Genomic DNA, 20,014 nt, shown 5'->3' on the forward strand with positions numbered 1-20,014 from the left:
CATAAATTGAAATATTTACATGTTTCAGGTGGCCGAACTTGTAACCAGTGAGTTCTTCGAACAAGGAGATCGGGAGAGATCAGAACTCAAACTCACCCCTTCAGTAAGCTCATCCTTTTATTATGATGTATCTACCCTCTTGAGTGACATTTTAAAAAAATGACTTCAAACCACATGAAAAGGGGGAAATTAAGAATAGATTTAAGGAAGCACTCTTGAAAGTTTAAAACTTTAATTAAGCTTAGATGCTAAGCACTCTTTTTCCCAGGTGTCTGATTAAGAGTGGTGAGCTACTTAACAAGAATTTCCCGAGCACCCACGGGGGATAAGCAGGCACGAGAGAGGATGTGCAGAGTGGCATTGGAATAACTCAGAGCCCAGGGCTGGTATTTCAGATGTGGTCAATGGCTACTATGGAATACAAATACAGAAAAAAGAATTAAAGGCAAGCTGTCTAGCCTTGAGAAACTAGAACAGGCAGCTGTCGTAAATGAGTGTTGAAGAGTTTATTTTCCAATTTTGAACATTACAGAATGAAAAGTTTCACCTGGAGATTTAGGTTCTGCTGATTGAATTGCTATTTACAGCAGTTCATATCCATTCAAATATTATTTGAGAATGCTTAATGTAGGCTCAGACTGGTGCTGGTTTTACTCATCAGGATACAAAAGATATACTAGTAAATGCCTTGATTACACCTTCAAGGAGGGGGCGGCCTTTTTTTTCTTAATGAATGGTTAGCTAAAAACCCACTGGCTCCAATAATGGTGCAACGTATTTTAATGTCTGGCACAGCACAGTTGATTCAAGGAAACTCAGGAAATGTGTGCATTGAGTTTTGAATATTTTAAGACCCCTTTCTTTACTCACATTTAAAAGCAAGGAAAAGCAGCAGAACTAGGTCCTAGCTTAAACAGTTTTACCTACTTGAAGTCAGAATAGACAGTTTCACTAATTTTAACTGTCCTTAATCTGTTGCTTACCTCTGAAAGGTCAGGAGACTGCATAGTAGCAATATTCATAATAGCCAAACAGTGGAAACAACCCAATGCCCATCAAATGATAACTGGATAAATAATAGGTGGTGCATCTACACAGTGGAATATCATTCAGCAATAAAAATGAATGAAGAGCTGATGTGTGTTACAGGAATAAACTTTGAAAACATGCTAAGTGAAAGAGGCCAGTCACATAGTATATGTTTTCATTTATATAAAATGTGCAGAATAGGTTAAAACATCCACCAATTATTTTAGTTTTCAAAGCAACATATATGTATACTGATTTTTAAATATGCCTTTATTTTGAAAACAAATTTGGTGTCACCAAATTTGGTTATAAAAATAAAGATACTAAATTGGAATACATAGTTAATGTGTAAAACCTAATTCAACCCAAATTTCTCTCAGCCACATATCTATTTTCAAATAAAACCTTTTCCCTTTAAAAAAAAAAGTCTCAGTTTTTTTATTTTTTGCTTTCTGTTTTTATATCCTACGTGTAAGTGAAATCATACAGTTCTTGATTTTTTTCTGTCTGATTTATTTGCATAGCATGATAGTCTCAAGAACTATCCACATTGTCTAAAATGGCAGGATTTCATCTTTTCTTATGGCTGAGTAGTATTCCATTGTATTTATGTACCACATCTTCTTTTTTCCAATCATCTATCAAAGGACACTTGGGTTGTTTCCATGTCTTTTTTTTTTTTTTTTTTAATGTATTTTATTGATTTTTTACAGAGAGGAAGGGAGAGAGATAGAGAGTTAGAAACATCAATGAGAGAGAAACATCAATCAGCTGCCTCCTGCACACCCCCCACTGGGGACGTGCCCACAACCAAGGTACATGCTCTTGACCGGAATCGAACCTGGGACCCTTCAGTCCGCAGGCCGACGCTCTATCCACTGAGCCAAACCGGCTAGGGCTGTTTCCATGTCTTGGCCACCGTGAATAATGCTGCAATGAACATAGGACGACATATGTCTTTATGAATAAATGTTTTCAAAATTTTCAGGTAGATACCCAGAGGAGGGATTGCTGGGTCATATAGGAACTCTATTCCTATTTTTTTAAGGAACCTCCATACTGTTTCCCATAGTGGCTGCACCAGTTTACATTCCTAAGGGGGTGGCTTGAATCTGCCCTCATGACCTATGTGAGCACCAAAATGACAGGATGGCACGTTTTATCTAGAGGAAAGACAGTTACGCAGGGCAAGGTCAGTTGTTTCTTAGACCCTGACCTTTGCCCTTAAGAACAAAGGGAGGGACGTTCTCCCTGGCATAGAATGGCAGTATTTGGTCAAGGAATCCATTTTACCCCTCCAATTCCTACTGATGGTTTCCCTTTTCATACCTGCTACCTAGATATATGTCACTTCTTTTTCTCACAAACACAGCCAACTTTTCTAAACATTATAATACCATAAAGTTTAAAGGCTGAGAATCGGGAAAGAATGGGTACCTCCTACCATCATCCATTCAGTGATAGATTTTAAAAATTAGGAATTTATTCATGACAGACAGAACCTTATTGAAGAACACACAACTCCACATCAACACCCCACCCTGAAAAATTAATACAAATAGTTCCTATTTAAAATGAAATGGTTTCAAGTATCTTTTCTGATCTATCCCACCCTCTTTCACGGAAAATAAAAAGCCTCCATCAGTTTGGTGGCAATAAAACTTGTACCCAATTCCCAGTGACCTGATGACTTGATTTAGCGGCAGTTACTTGTATCTGGAGACAGATTTTGGCCCCAAGGAGTTGCGTGCTGTAAAGTTCAAATAACTTCGCTTACAAATCTCATAAAAAGAGGTGAAAATATTTTATTTCTCATCATAGATAAAAGAAAAGAAAGTACGTGTAAAGATGGACTGTGATTTGTGAAGTGTTTGGCTGGTAAAAATTGGATCATTGTGGCAAAGCAGTTGACAAAGCACCTGTAAAACTGTCGGGTGTAATAAAGCAAGGTTCTCCTCCCCCATCCCAGGCTATTTTTGATCGGAACCGGAAGGATGAACTGCCTCGGTTGCAACTGGAGTGGATCGATAGCATCTGCATGCCTCTGTACCAGGTACTCACGATTCGGGAGGGTCTGTGTGCCCTGACTGGGCCAGAAGAGGGTATATAGCATACTTGCAACTTTCGTTTTAGGAGCCTCTTCGGGTATGTATTTTTCTAAGAACCGTGGTTACAGTGGATGTTTTCTCAGATGTTTTGTCAGGCCCTGAGAAAGTTGGCCTAGAAGCCTAACACCTGAGGGACATAATCTTCATGGGCCTCAACTCCCTCATTTATAATTCAGGGATAATAATGTTTTTCTCAGTGTTTCTCAAACTGTGCCCCATGGAACACAGTATGTAGCCATAGCCTAATAGATACCTCTTCAAAGAGGTGCTCTCAGGCCCAATAACTAGGAATCTCCCTTGCACATTGAAATACTGAAGCCTGGGAGAAGTCCTTCAGGAAAGAAACATGTTTAACCTTGATTAACTCTAACTTTCTCAAACATTTGGCTGTGAAAATCTTTTTCTTTTCTTTCTTTTTTTTTTTTTTTTTTTTACAATTTTTCTTTTACGTTCATGAATATCATGAGGGTTCCATGAACCACAGTTTTCTGCTCTGACCCCATGGTCTGGGCCATGGAGTTTTGTAAATCCCCTTCCATCCTAACATCCCTGTCTCCGAGATGCATGTGACAAATGCAGACCACTGAATGCTGAGCAAGATGTGCTAACAGCTTCTGACTCTGGTGTTCGGGACCTGCCCCTGGCAAGGAGACAAGTGCCATCGGCTGTGAAGGTTCACCCTCCACTTTCTGAGTATGGATTAGGGCTGGCATCAGTTAACATGAACGGTTTGGTGTACATTGACTTTTAATTCCACTTCTAAGCATTTGCTTTCATGTGTAAAATCTGGCAAATTCTTTACCCCCCACCTAGCTCAATCAGACTGAACTTCTTTTCTAACTTCAAATGAGAAACACATGCAGGGAAAGCAAAACTGCTTTCCTTTCTCACTCCGTGTAACTCCATTAAAGACATAGTATTGTTTTTTAAGGACCTCACAATCATTAAGTTTCAGGCTTATCTACCACTTGGTTTTAGCACTTTTAGGAACTGTTGAGTCCTGTTACATTAACCTAAACACACACACACACATGCACACACACACACACACACTTAGAATACTGTCTTGAACATGGAAATGCAATTTTTTAATGATTATAAATAACAAAAGTAAATTCATTTTTTGTTTTATGTTATCCATTCAATATATAACCATATAAAGTCAAAGTTTAAAATAATCTAAAGTAGATTAATTATAATTGGAATATAGTTTTATTTAATAATGCAAGATTGGATGAAAAATCAAAAATGATGTACCCTTAATTATAAGAGGATCCTCAACTCTCTTTTCTTTCTGTCCTCTCCTCTCATCCTTGATCCTGGTATCTCTGAATAAGCTGTGCAGCTGTTGGGTCAGGAAGATCTTCCTTTACTATAAACTGACCTTGACAGTGCATGTTAAGTTATTTTTTTGTGCACACTTAAGTAATAAATGGCATGAATAAATTATTCTTGCAATTAATAGATTCCTTTTATGGAGGTAAAGCTTAGGAGGGTGAAAACATGTATTTGTGGAGCTGATAAATTGTTGGTACTGGTTTGCAAAGCTACTTTGGAATGAACCCAAAGTAAATACCCCTTCCCACGTGATTGGTTATAGTAAATGCTGGCAAGAATTCTCATATGCTTTTCCATGTTAATTTAATTGTTTAATTACTGATTCACAATCATTTGAGCTTATTTTATACTCCCTATTGAACACTTTGAAATCTTTAGGTTAAAAAGAAAGCTTAAACTGAAAATAACAATTTCCAGAATTTAGGGAGTGATATTACCACATCACATTGTTTAGTATTCCTGACTTTTCACATCTGTTTTACTTTGCCACTTATCCATAAGGTTAGATACCTGCTATTTTTATCCTCAGGTAAATTAACGTATAGAAATGTTAGTGGCACTACCACCCAATTAGAGTTGTCTCCTGCTCACCCCCCATCTTAGTTTTGGTATGATGGCCTCTCTACCTCTGCTAGATAGTTCTCCTATTATCTTTTCTTATTAAACTAAATGGAAAGAGCCATGGCATTCTACAGAGGCATGTAAAAGGAGCTGTGTATTTTAGCCCTGGCAAATGTGGTTCAGTTGGTTGGGTGTCGTCCCATGTACCAAAAGGTTGATGGTTCAATTCCCGGTCAGGGTTCCATCCCCAATAGGTGGCATGCACAAGGCAGCCAATCAATATTCCAATCTCACATCAATGTTTTTTTTTCCCTCTCTCTTCCTCTTTCTCTAAAGGTCAATAAAAAATATTTTTAAAAGAAATTTATTTTACATCTGTTGCTGTATCTTCTCAGTTAACAAAGCATGAAAACCATGTTCTTTTTAAAATTCCTTATCATGGCTAATTTTTAAGAAGAATCTCATGGGTTCCACTTGTAAATTCTTCACAAGGTTTGAAACCAACATTTCAAAGAGCCCACAAACTGGAACTTTGTAGAGTGATTTTAACTATCCTCTTTGAGGGTCCCTATTTTGTTCCATCTCACACAATGATTTTTCATCATTGAACTAGATAATCCTACTTAACGGTGGGCACTTCAGCACTGCAATGGAATCCTCAGTGGAAAGAAATCACCATTAGTGTGAAGACATCAAATCTTTTGGAAGCAACTTACCAAGCAGGGGAGTCACTGATGTGACACTAATTGCTGAGGCAAAATTTCTGCAGGAGCTCGGGTTGTCCTTTGGGATTTTGAACAACAAAGTGCAACAACACATAATCCGAGAGGATAGAAGGCAAATGAAAAAGTATGCAGGTGGCAGAGATCCCAAAGCTGAAATGATATGGCCTGAATTACAGAGCATGAGAATTCACTGTGGCCTTGCTAAGTCAGCATGGCAGAGGGCAAAAGGATAGACAATCATGTCTACCACACAAAGACTGTCCCTTTCATTTATTTCAATGGCCAGGGCCCTGACCCCAAGATGGGGTCGGTTCTGGTGGCAAGAAAGCTCATAGCGCCGGAGGATGTTGCATGGAGGGCTGGGTCCCCTGGCAGGTGGAGCAGCGTGGAGAGGTGCAGTCTGGCAGGGCCCTCCACGCTGGGTGTCCCCCTCGGACCAAACCCAGAGTTTGGTGAGGCAGGCGGAGATACTAACGTGGTTTGAATACAGCTTTTGACTTCATTACTTTCACTGGATCATTCAGTTTTACTTCATGGTTCTGAAAGGGCTGTGCATGTCAAATAGCAAAATAGATCACGCCCTCTCTGCTGGCGCTCCAGTTTGCGGAGTTTGGTCTCTCCTCCAAGCGAAGGGTCAAGATAAGGGCCAGTCTCGGGTGCCTGAAGAGCTACTTATTTGTGTGCCCGGATGGGAACTCACAGGAACTACGCCGGTTCATGTTGGGTGTCCATCGCCTCTAAAACTGAAACCCTTATCTCTGTGACTATGCTGAGATAAAACAAGGAGAACCCTTTCTTCCTCCACCTTCCACCCATCTGCTCAGCAGGAAGTTACCTCTGTACTCTAGTGATTGATTGAAAGTGACTGACAGCAAATGCATAAAAATATAGAAATAAAGGGAAGGCAACTTCAGAGAAGTTATATAATAGGGAGAGGTGCCATGTTTATAGATGAATATATAATTCTCCAGAACTTGCTCATCTTTTTAATCTTGTAGTTCCAAACTTTTCTTAAAAAAAGAAAATAGTCCTAACAGGCAGAAGTCATGATTTATCTGTGACAGCATTTTAATCAGGAAGCATATAGGGAGCCCAGAGTGGGCAGGGAACCAGCAAAGCGTGTTGGTGGGGAGAACAGAAGCCGGGTTTTGCTGGCTCTGTCCTAGCAGGGTGTCTGGGAGGAACACATTGACATCTGATTCCCCTGCTTTCTGCTGTCTCTGCACCCCGCTGGGGATCCATTAGCCTGCTGCTCAAAGTCTTTTCGAGAGGGGGGAAAAATACAAAGAAAAAAAAGAAAGAATTAAAAAAAGACACCATCAAACTTTGAAGCCATTGCTGCGCCAGCCTTAGGGATAAACAGAACGTTGATGTCCCAGCGTCACGCTGAGTTGTCTGTGCAGTAGCAGGCCACGTTTTTGCCCTTTATTTTCACTCTCGACTTAATCAAACCTCAGTGCACCAAAAATTTCAATGATGCACAGAGGCATTATAAATCTTCTGTTTGTTAAGGATTGAGGGACTTAATCAGATGAACATCATCAGATTTTCAGCTCATCCCAAACTGGTCTTCATATTAGAGTAGATTTCCCCCCACAGATCATGCAAAAGAGCTTGACCTGGACAGCATCTAGCCAGAGTAGTATTTCTCTCTCTCTCTCTCTCTCTCTCTCTCTCTCTCTCTCTCTCTCTCTCTCCTTCTCCCCTTTTCTCCCTTTCTCCCTCTCCATTAAAAGAAGGAAAAGTTTGGCAAGACTATTGTGTCTTTATAAAAATGTCATGGGGCTCCTGCAACAGACAGTGGAAAGTTGGAAAATTCTTTTTTCCTTATTGGATGGAACGGCCCTTATCTGGTTTCCTCTGTCTCTCCATTGAGAGCTTTGTAATAAAACTGGATGGCCTGACTTAACCAGGCTTGGTTCTCAACAGGGACGGGAGAGTGCTGGGATTTAGAAAGCCCCTTTCTCACCACACCAAGCTGCAGCTGAGGGTGATTCTCTCTCAGAGCTGAATGAGGAGCCTTCGTTTAGATCCCCTGCCTCTTGGCCGCATCTCCTATCACCCTCCCCACTTCCTTTGCCCCACAAAGATCATCACAGTACAGAGTGCCATGTGTGAGTATTCCTGTGTCCAGCACAGTGCCCAGCCTATTCCAATTGCTCAGTAAACGTTTGTTGAACAAATGAATGAAGAAAAAGGAAGGAGTGATAGGATGCAATACTACAGATTTAATTATAAGCAGTGGAATGAATGTACAAAGTTGGGTTATGATGTCACTTTAAATTATCATCTATAAATATATAAAACCTATCATTGAGTATGCGCTGTTATATTCCTACCCATAACCAGAAGTATATGGCTTATCATATCTTTTTAGAAAGTGGTTTAGTTTTCATATGATTGAATTGGCCCTTAATTCTAATGTAAAAGATCAGTTTATAGCCATGAATTTTTCAGGGCTTTGAGTTATTTCAACTAGGAAATACATGAAATTTTCTTTTATTCAACATTGTCAGAAAATGTAGTCATCATTCTAGTTAATAGAACTAGCACATATACATAGATATAAAAAAATTATATTGTATATTATATGCATGATTTCAAGAAATTATAACACAAGTTTATCATGATTAAAATTAATCTTTTTTTTTACTTTGAAGACTTTTCAGATCCTATAATACTTAACAGTTATTGATACAAACATCAAATAATTATGTGCTGTGTAGGAGGAAGTGCTGAATAGCAGAGGGCTCATTCCTAGAAGAGCATTGATGTTCATGCCACTCCCTGCATCGTGCAGCCGGTGAAGGCATCTCACATCCTTGGCTACATCTCAAAGTTCTTCCTGATGCCAGGATGTTTTATTTTGTAATGTTCCACCTCTAAAAAATAAGTTTTACTTTGTAAATCAACCAGCTCTATATACATTTTTAAAATTAAAATGCACTTTCACTGATTTTACTTCATGCAACTAAAAAAAAAAAACAACAAAAAAAAAACCTCTTCCTTATACAGTAGCATTTAATCCATCCCTATTCATATGCATTTTATGAGCTCAAAATTGCCATCATAAATCCATATTAAAATGTTGGACTCTGGTGAAAAAAAAAATGATAATATACTCCCTGATAAGGCTTTTGAAGGTGGAATTTAAGATAAGCTCTAGTTCTCCTTATCCCAGCTGACCAGCATAAATAACTATTTTTAAAAAGTGTTTCTCCTTTGGAATCATGAAGCTAGAAATCACTTAACTCCAAGTTCATACAAGGCTTGGAATGTTGTTTTTACTTAAGTTATTTCCTAGTTCTTTTAGAAAGCATTTTTTTAAACTATATTTTTTTATTGATTTCAGGGAGGAAGGGAGAGGGAGAGATAGAAACATCAATGATGAGAGAGGATCATTGATTGACTGCCTCTTGCACGCCTCCTACTGGGGATCAAGCCTGCAACCCAGGTATGTGCCCTGACTAGGAATTGAACCCTGACCTCTTGCTTCATAGGTCCACGCTCAACCACTGAGCAACACCAGCCAGGCTCAAAAGCATATTTTAACAGCTAATTTACCTCTTTCTTATGGTACTCTCTTCTTTGACTCCCTTCAGAAAAAGGGAAGAAGGGAGGGAGAGGAGGAGGAAGAAAAGAACAAAGGAAGGTAGGTAGAGAAGGAAAATTATCTCTTTTTTAAAACCGGATCATGAATCAAGGCCTCTTTTAAAGATTATTTTCTTGTACTGTAAATGCCCCTTCAAAATTTCTGCACTTTAATGTTCTTTTTGAGGGGCAGCATGGTTTGAGCTCCTGGAAAGTGAGGCAGGAGGTAAACAAAGCATTCTTATTATGCTATTGCCAAATAATCTTCAGGACTATCTTCAACGTGTTCTAAGAGAACTCAGGGAGGCACTATTTGAATCCTCAGCTATCACCACTCATATTTAATTATCTGAGTTGTAGCCATAAAAATATTAAATTACTCAAGTCACATTGCCTCCTTTTAGCAAGCAGATGCTATATGGCAATGTGACCAGAGAGAGCCAAGCTCGCCACCTCATGCAACACCAATATGACAGCCCAACAGTTGAGTCTGTTAGCCAGTCTCAAACGGAGTCAGAGACTTCTGTCAGACTGAGTTTTTGGAGAAGAGGCTCAGAATCAGAGTCCTACAGATACAAGAGTATCCCTATGCAGACTGGAGCAGACTGCATTTGCCACTGGATACAGACTTAAGTTTTAAAGTTCACAAGCTGCTTTTATATACACAATTAAATTTAACCCTAATCTGTGAAGGAAGAAAATACTCCTTTCTGGATCCTATAATGTCTAATTGTCTAAGTTTTACATATGAAGGACCTGAAACCTAAAGAAGCTAATGGACTTGAAGTGAAGTTGTTAATACGTAGCAGAGCCAGAATTTCAAAGCCAAGTTCTCTCAGTCTACTTTGCTACTTTTTCTCACTATACAGCCCTGAGGAAGTGTAGGGCGATCCCATGTTGCCCAGCAATGCTCTACCTTGCTGAACCTCCCATCTACAAAATAAAACTCTAAATGCTTTAGTGGGAAGGATACAGGGATCAGGGTAGAGATTCCAGGGAGAGCAGTTCCTAGAGGACTGAATGGGCTAATGCACTCTGTTTAGCTGGTTGCTATAGAAAACTTTCTCAGAAATACTTTATGTCAAGTTGTCCCTGATCTAACACGTTCGCCTGTCAAGGTGGGTGATGTTGCCAATTAATCATGGTGGAATGACCTCACTAGTTTATCTCTTCATCTTCCTGAGAATTTCATTAATATAATCAAGAAGGAATTTTTTAAAAGATAAAACTTCCTTGGGCAATGAAAGAGGCTGGAAGAATTTGGAAAAGCCTGATAGAAAGGATGTATAATGCCTTGAGCAAAATGTTAGCACAAGTAAGATTGTTAGCTCTGCTGGTAAGGACTCAGGAAGTACTAGCACAGCAGAGAAAATAGATACTGCCTTAGAGAATATCCGAATCACTAGAGCGGACTGTTAGGAGAAATAAGGACCCCACATTCTCTTACTCCTGTCATGCCCTTCATTCTCCACAGGCAAACACATGTTTACCCAGATACACTAATATGACCTACTTTGGTCACTTAACATACAGTTAATGACATGTTTCCACATTCCTAATATAATTTTCATGTTATCATTTTAAATGGCAACCTAGTGTCCCAATCAGTAGACTTGTCATCATTTATTCAGTCATTCCCTACTTTTTTTGTGCTAATAGAGATAATTCTTTGCTCAATATTTTATTGACTTATTTAATACTATTAATTGTGATTAGAAATAAGTTGTATTTCTTTTTATTTTTTTTAAAGGACAATAGAATGTGAGAGGAGAGGAGATGTCCTCAGGTATTGGAAGGTGTAAGGAAGTAACTTCCCAGAATGCGGGCAGGAGGGGCCCCAGCAGGAAGTGAGCTGATCTGTCTCTCAGAAGGAACTCCTGGGAGGCTCAGGACTCAGAGCAGCCACGTACAGCCATGAGGGGGGAGTATTAGTTTGCTGGGGCTGCCTACCAAAGTACAGAGTAGCTTAAACCAACAGAGATCTATTCTCTCACAGTTCTAGAGGCTAGAAGTCTGAAATGAAGGCATGGCAGGGTTGGTCCCTTCTAAGGGCTGTGAGGAGGATCTGTTCCATGCCTCTCTCCTATCTTCTGGTGGTTGCCACCGTCCTTGGCACTCTTTGGCCTACAGATACATCGCTGCTTCTGTCTTCATGTGTCCCTGCCTCCTCACATGGCCTTCTTCAAAAAGCAGCAGCCATTGGACTTAAAGCACAGTCTAAGCCACTGTGACTTCATCTTAACTTGATTACATCTCTGCAGAGCCTGTTTCCAAATCAGGCCACATTCTCAGGTACCAGGTGTTAGGACTTAGGCATATCTTCTGGGGACGCAATTCGATCCATGAGCCTGCAGACAAGAGGAAAGGTTGGAAGTCGGTAAATGTTGTTTCAGGAATCTCTCCCAACCCAACCAACCAAGTAAACAGCCTCTGCAACTATTGCCAAGTTGGGAGACCAGAGAGCTCCTCTCTCGCAGAACTCTGCTCCCAGAACACCAACAGCCAGAAGCAGAAAAATGGGATTTCTCACCAGGAAAACAGACAGCCTCAGAGAAAAGACTTGCATGGATTTGCATTTGGGAGATGTTTTATCTCCCTCCGTGAAGAAAGAGTCAGCTCCCTGCAGGATGCCCTTAAAATGAAGTTCATCCAGTCACAGCTTCTCCTATTCTCCCTCCCCACTTTACATCCTCCCTTGAATAAGTCTTTCTGTGTCTTGCACTTAAATATATGCAAACAGATAAGGGCCTCAGTATGTTTGAGGAACGCCTACAATACCATACGAAGGAATGGAAGCAAGTCAAAAAACATGAAAGGGAAAGGAATCAGAACACACAGTAAAAACAAACAAAAAAGGCAACTTCAAAAAACCTTATCAAAAAGATCGGAAATGTTATAAAACAAGACCAAATGCCTGTTGTTTTCCTTCTCTATTTTAGGTTAGCATATCATGATTTTCCTCCCTCCTCCAGGTCCCCTATAACTAGAAGGCTCTCCTCTGTCTCCACAGCCAGCTGCTGCCACTCAGATCCTTGTCATGCTCAGCAGCCCCTCCACAGTCTCACCCCTCAATCCCATCCTCCATGTTAACACTAGACTTAGCTCCCAAAAGCAAATCTCACTGTAGGTTCTTCAGACCCTCCCTCCATGCTCAGCTCCTCTCCCTCCTTCCTTTGTACCCTCTGCTCTTGTCACAGCTGGTCACTGGCCGTTTCCCAAATGGCTGCCCCAATAATGTTCTACATCCTCGCGCCTTTACTTACAAGGTCTCTCTGCCAGGCCTACCTTCCCCTCTTCTCCCAGAAAATCCCACTCTAACTTGAGGAATCTGCTCAGATGTCAGGCTCCTGTAAAACCCTTCATTGCACCCAGGAGGCAGATATCCCAGCCTCTGGGACTCTGTAGTTTCCCTTGATAGCACATTATACTGCTTTGCATTCATTGTCTCTGTTCTTCAGCCACACTAAGTGCCACAACCTCTGCCCCCATTCAAGCTGGAGCAGCGATGTGTAAGCTGTTCCCCAGCTGCTGGGAGACCCAGGCACTGCCTCAGCAACACAGCCAGTGAGGGAGAGTGACAGAAGCAGGAAGGAGTGGGTTAGGAAGAGCCTGCCTTCCCTAGGCATCTTTCAGCGTGCCCCGAAATAACCTGCCATTTCTGAGTTGCCCTGTGGTGGGCGTTAGCATTTCTGTCTTTATTTCACAGCTGAGAAACTAAGGAGGTTATACTTGCTGTGCAGAATGGCCCCAGTGAATCAGGGGGAGTTTCAGCATGTGAACTAATACCTCCTACAAGCACAGGGAGGGTCAAACCATGGAACCATAAAATAATAGCAAAGCAGGAATTATTCTCCAAACCTTTGACTTACTAAACCGTGATCTCAGTGCTATAGATGATCTGAACAGTTGGAAAATCTAAATAGGAAAGGATAAAGAGAGAAAGAGACAGAGGAAAAGAGACCTAAGATGAGGCAGTAAAGGCTGAGTGTTTTTTATAAGCTTCCTCTTTCAAATCTGCCCTCCACACCCATAAAACTAAAGTTCATTATAAGTTTTCTTCTTGAGGTGATCACCACTGCCTTGTAGGTTTGACTAAAGTAACTCTACTGTGCTACTTTTTTAAGGTCTCTGGCCTTAAAAAGTGACTTTCTTCTTGGGACAAATGGAATTGATGATAGTTAATGTCAACCTTTCTAAGAGTCTGAATGAAGAGGGATGAAGGATGTGGAAATACTTTAACATTATGCATTAAATCCCTCCATACAGTCATTATTATTATCATAATGAATATGCCCTCTCAGCTTCAGTAGCCTCTGTTGTAAATTTGGATAAAAATAGCCAAAGTGCCTGTCTCACTAAGATGTAATGAGTCTACAACAGCATTTCTTGAGCAGTTACTATGTGCCAGGCAGGAGACTGACTTACCAGCCTTTTCTGATTTAATTCTCTTAGCAATATCAACTTATATACTATTCTTAACTCCCTTTTCAAATGTGAAAACTGAGGCTACAGAGTTTCTGAAACCTGCCCAAGAATATACAGATATTAAGTGACACAACTTAGATTTTTTCTGCTGTCACATCTGGGCTCCTCACCAGTTCGACCACCTGAGAAGTGTATGCAGGCATTCGCATTATGTCAGCCTCAGGTCGTTATTGGGTCGCCTTAAACAGAAGCAACATGCTGATGTTAATACTAACATGTTTAACTGGAAGCAAACTTGCTGAGGAAAGCAAAACCCTGAAAGGTCACTGTGACCTGACTTAAAAGTAGCAAAACTAGGTTTAGAACCAACACGTTGGACTTTTATTTTCAAGTGTGTTCCGATATACCCAGCCATCTACCCATAAAATTTGAAACAAATTGTCTCAAAGTTTTGAAAGCTATCCAGAAGGGACGGGATTTAAAAAGGAAATCCACATTATGGTGGTGATGCAGATGTCAAACAAGCAGAACGCAGATGGAGCCAGGGAGTTTGTTTTAAAGGACAGCATGGTGAACCGAGATGCCTCCAGGAATGGGAGCAATGGAATGAAAAGTCAGCAAACAAGGTAGTAAAGACAGCCCTGAAAGGGCCTGAGAAACTGAACAGAAACTCTGAAGGAAGATAAATGGATAATTTAAAAGCCATTCAGTTTTTAAGAAAGACAAAGAATAAGCTACATTGCATCAGAAAAGGCCTAGAAATGATGATGGATGGGGCCCTTCAAATGAGTGGTGAACACAACAGAATCACAGTTGCCTGCACAATTCCCAGCTGAGGACAAATTTGAGCAACTAAATAAGGATATGAGACTGATACGGATTGAAGAGTTTTTCAAAATCTATTTAATGGCCAGGCAGGGGACATTGATCGCTTTTCAGAGGAAATGTTTAGGATCAATGAGGTAGTCGGCCTTTATTTGGGAATTGGTGACGGGGGCGGGGGGGGGGGGGGTTATACACAACATGGCAACAAACATTAAGGTACTAAAACAATTTTTGAATTATGGTGGTGAAGCCCTAAATTATTTTGATTTTTATGAAATGAGCCACTTCTCTTTTTTATCCTTGTACTTGTAAGCTTTCTTTAACTATTAATAATCAGATGACTTGCTACTTAATAATTCCAACACATGATCAGATATTGCTAGTTCCTTTATCAAAAAGTTCATGTTAAACTTTTACATAAAATATTTTATACACACCCAGGAAACAGTGTTCAAAAAAGGATACTCAATAGAGAAAAGTTTCCCCAGATATTCAATTCCTGTCCAACCACCAGGAACCAATTTATGTATGTGTCTAAAGGTGGTCTCTATAAAAGCATAAATTTTTTTACACTCTTTTAATACATAATGTTTACATACTTTGTTTTATAGAGTGTATCTATGTATTTATATACACTGAGCTCATATACATGTATCTATGTGTATGCACATATGTGTGTATTGTACAAATGTACTGGCATATATGTATCTATACATATATGTGAGTATAGTGTATATCCCACTCCATATCTTGATTTTCACACTTAATCTATTTTTGAGATTATTGTTTTCAGTGTCCATAGCAGCTGTCTCATTCTTTTCGGTAATTGTAGAGTATTAGCTTTTATACATGAATAAAGTATTAACCAATAATTAATTTTTTAATTATTTAAGGACACTGATGATGTTTCTAATACTTTACTATCATGAACAATGTGCAATAAATATCATTGTAAATGCATCATCTTCACACTTTATTTGTAGGATTAATACCCAGAAGTGTAATTACTGGCCATTTGGCATATGGACATTTGAAATTTTGATATATTACCAACTTTCCTTTGTGGAGTTTGAACAAATTTTTATTCCCACCAGCAATATCTGAGCTGCCTATTTCTCTACATCCTTACTAATACAGTATGTCATTCAACTTCTTGAATTTTGTCCATAAGATAGGTGCAAAATCTTTCTCATAGTTTTCATTTGTATTTTCCATGTCATAAATGAGTCTGATCACATTTTTAGTCTAGATTTATTTACTGAGGAGCCATTTGTATTTTTTCTGTAAACTCTTCTCATTTTTGCTCATTTTCTGTTGAACCGGTGGTCTTTTCATACTGATTTGTAGGAGATCACTATATATTAAGAAATAGACCTTAATCTGTAGCAAAGTGGCAAATGTTTTTCCCAAGTTGTCACTTATCTTTTTACTTTGTTTATGGTGTACAGAAATACATTGATTTTATGTTATCAAATTTTATGGCTTCTGGATTTTATGTCATACATAGAATGACTTCCCCATTCCAAAATTATATTTTAAAAATCCTCAGAACTTCTTTTAGTATTTTATGGCTTTATTTTTATATTTGTAATCTGTAGTTCATCTGGCTTTGCTGTATTTTTTTGGGTGTAAAGTGTGAAGTCAGAATCCAACTTTAGTTTTTCAGATTGTTACCCAGTTATCCTATTAGCTTTGGACTAATCTTTTTCCTTATGATTTAAAAGGTCACCTTTATCATATACTAATTTCCCTTAAATTTAATTCTATTTTTACTCTTTCTGTTCTATTCTATTGATTTGCCTGCCTCATCATACTATTTTAATTAACATCGCTTTATAATATATTTTAATGATAAGCCTAGTTTTACCTTCCCATTACTCTTTCAGTATTGTCTGAGTATTGTTTATTTTTCCACATAAATTTTAGAATTTAGTTCAAAAACTAATCTAATGTGTGTTTTTATTGGGATAATTATTTAATTTAAGTGGTCAGTATTTGAAAGTTAAATTAATATAAAACTCCCCAACATTAAATAGATGGAAAATCTTGCTGATTAGAAAGTTTTTGTTCATAAAATTCTAATGTTCCCTTCCTTAAACGGTATTTCAAAAATGTAATTAAAAAGTCTACAGGGTGTTAGTCCTGCTGTCCCCACACATGCGGACATTTTCCCTATCTTAATCCTGTGGGGTGTTGGCAATGAAGAGAAGAGCCACAATAACAAGCCCTCTACCAGGTCTTAACGTAGACAGATGGACCCCTTTCTGAGGACAAAGAGAAGGCCAGCTAATGATTCAAAATCCTCCCCATACACCCAGTGGCATGTGTAAGATATTCCTTTCTTGTCTTTTATTCTTTCTCTCCAAAATCTCACTTCTTAAATTATATTGTAAAGTTAAGAAAAAGAAGGTTCTCTTACCACATGGAGAGAAACCACCAAAATAATAGAGGATTTTTGTTCCCAAGGATCTTTACCTAAGGACAGAGCATTTCTCATGGTGCTTGAGGTCTGGTCCTCGGTAGGTCTGGAGCAGTGGGTGCTGGGCTTTATGGCTTCCCCTGTCTCGGATCTGAGCACTGTTTTGTGCTGGGCATGAGGACCATTTTTAAACTCTCACAAGAAATGCTCAGTAATTATTGGATTTGCCTGGCAGTAACTAAGCAATTCATTAGTGCAAATAATTAGTCTTTTGGCTCCTTGGGGACTTTCAAATACAGTCAGCCTCCCATATTCACAGGGCCCACATTTGCATATTTAACCCACAGGGGATTGAAAATATTCAGGAAAGCCAGTGGTTGAGCATTGACGTATGAACCAGGAGGTCATGGTTTGATTCCCAGTCAGGGCATGTGCCCAAGTTGTGGCTTGATCCCCAGTAGGGGGCATGCAGGAGGCAACCAATCAATGATTTTCTCTCATAATTGATGTTTCTATCCCTCTCTCCCTCTCCCTTCCTCTCTGAAATAAATAAAAATATATTTTTTATAAAAAGAAAATATTCAGGGGGAAAAAGTTACGTTGTTGCTGACGTGTACTATATAGGTAGGCCTATGATGTTTTCATCTGTACTGAACATGAAGAGACTTTCTTGTCATTATTCCCTAAACAATGCAGTACAACAACCATTTATGTAGCATTTACATTATATCAGGTATTATAAAGTAATCTAGAGATGATTTAAAATATACAGGAGGATATATGTGGGTTATATGCCAATACTTTGTCATCTATATATATAAAAGCCTAAGCAACCATTATGACTGGATGACTGGCTGGTAGCTATGACATGCACTGACCACCAGGGGCAGGTGCTCAATGCAGAAGCTGCCCCCTGGTGGTCAGTGTGCTCCCGCAGCCAACCTCCCATGGTTGGCCAACCTCCTGCGGTCCCTCCCCCTGGACTGGGCCAGATGGCCCCAATGGGCCCTGATCACCAGCCAGGCCGAGGGACCCCACCCATGCACGAATTGGTGCACCAGGCCTCTAGTTTTAGACTAAGCACGTGAGAATCTGCAGCTTTTGGTACCCATGGAGTTCCTGGAACCAATGCCCTGCAGATACTAAGGGATGATAGTTTAAGCTAAAAAATAGAAGAGCAAATGCTAATAGAGTCTTCTAGTATCTATTCTTATAGGTCCCATAGAGGCACCCTACCCATGTTTGGAGAACCCTAGGACTCAAGGCACATAAGGAGTATTAAAAAAAATCTATAGTAAACAACTCTGTGCAACTCAACACACTAAATTTTAAATATGGCCCTTTTTACACATTGAACTTTGCAAAAAATTATAGATTTTTATCTACTTCTTTAAAATCTCAGGTGCACAGTTTTACCAGGTAGCATGCTGGTGTGTGGCAAGGTGGATTGTTACCATGTGGCTGTGTTTTACTTACATGTTCCAACCACCTCTTATATGAAACCCCATTCATCAAAGGCTGTGGCTTCTGGGTCAGCAGCCATTCCTTCCCAGTCAGCTATTGCCTACCCAGTGAGCATGATTGATTAGCTACCAATCTGCTCCGAAAACCCAACCAACAGGATCACCTATGACAGGATCCTAGAGGGGCTCATTATAACAGAGGAGACAGTTCTCTTTGCTTCTATTTGCACTGGCTGTCTTTGGGCTTGCTTGTTATTTATTACTTAAAACCCTGGTTTTATTTTCTTAAGGCAGGAGAGAGTAGATGTGTTACAAATAAAAGATTCGCTGTCCACACCTAACGTTTGGGAGGAGGTGTTTCTTCATTAACCGGGGAGGTCACATCCCTCCTGTAAATTTGTCTTGAAACAGTGTCACAGACACTAGGACAAAAAAGTTGCCTACTGTCCCCACACCACAGTTAGGTGTGAGACACCTGTCACTACCAATATCCCAGTTGGATCTTTCATGTGAAGACACCATGAGCTTTGTACTTAGATGGGCCCAGACTGACATTCCAGCTCTGCTGTACACTTGACCATGTAAACTTTGGCTCTTTTAATTTATTTTTTCCCATCTCAGTCTCCTCATCTGTCAAAACAGGGCAGAGGAGACTTATGTCACAGCATGGTTGTGAGGTTCATCAGCTCACATCTGGAGAGGTCCTAGCATGGCACCGGGAACATGGGACACATTCAATACTCCGGTTAGTTCACTTTGGCAAGATGTGTCTCACTGTCAATCACAGTGAGCAAACTGTGGCCCACAACAGATTTGGCCCACAGACTTATTTATTTAGTCGAATGCTGTTTTTAAAGCTGTAAAATGTCCAGTTTGCCATAGGCCCCCCCACTCCCAATTATGTCATGCGGTGTATTTCATTCACTAACTTTACTGGCCTGGCCCTGTAGACACCTGAGTTTAAGACTCTTGCCCTGTGTTATGGAAATAACAATGCTATTAACTCAAGGAGACTAAAATCTCCGTCTCGTACATTCAGAATGTTAATGTCACTTGTACATATAATTCCCCACAAAGGAATCCCTTAAGCTTATAAATAAAATAAGCTAAACAAGCAACCTGAGAGGTCACGAAGGAAATGGAAAGGTAAAGACCAGAGGAAGAGAAAATCACTATAACACTCTGTTGCATTTTCACTTTTACAGGCACTGCCAATCCGCTCCAGACCCTGGAAGGAAAATGACCTCTTCCTAAGTTATTACTAGCACTGTAATTAGTCTTCGGGATATTAGACATCGATGCTGCAAACGTCGATGCTATCATTTGGCTGGACTATGCCCTTAGGATTCTGATTACGGATCTGAATCATTCTTTCGGTAGATTCTAATGAGCTTGCTTGCATTAGCTCCGTAGCTTTAACATTTTTACTGCTACTTGGGTAACTGCCTCATATTATTTAGGTTTTAAGATCTCAAATATCACTAACAAAACGAAGTCCTAACAACATTTTTTGACATTTGCAAAAATCTG

The 20,014-nt window shown here is 39.7% G+C and overlaps 1 protein-coding gene across 2 annotated transcripts in view; it reads left to right on the forward strand.

The window, feature by feature from the left end:
* Window positions 1-20,014, forward strand: part of PDE11A (phosphodiesterase 11A) — a 285,421-nt gene that overhangs the window by 255,889 nt on the left and 9,518 nt on the right. For both annotated transcript variants that reach the window (XM_070422681.1, XM_070422682.1), the window contains 2 exons: window positions 29-103; window positions 2,999-3,082. In XM_070422681.1, the coding sequence (XP_070278782.1) occupies window positions 29-103; window positions 2,999-3,082 (159 nt within the window). The remainder of the gene's footprint in view (window positions 1-28; window positions 104-2,998; window positions 3,083-20,014) is intronic.

This window comes from Myotis yumanensis, unplaced genomic scaffold, assembly GCF_028538775.1.
Source record: "Myotis yumanensis isolate MYYU_CA2020_CCGP unplaced genomic scaffold, mMyoYum1.0.hap1 SCAF_8, whole genome shotgun sequence".
NCBI classification, from domain to species: Eukaryota; Metazoa; Chordata; class Mammalia; order Chiroptera; family Vespertilionidae; genus Myotis; species Myotis yumanensis.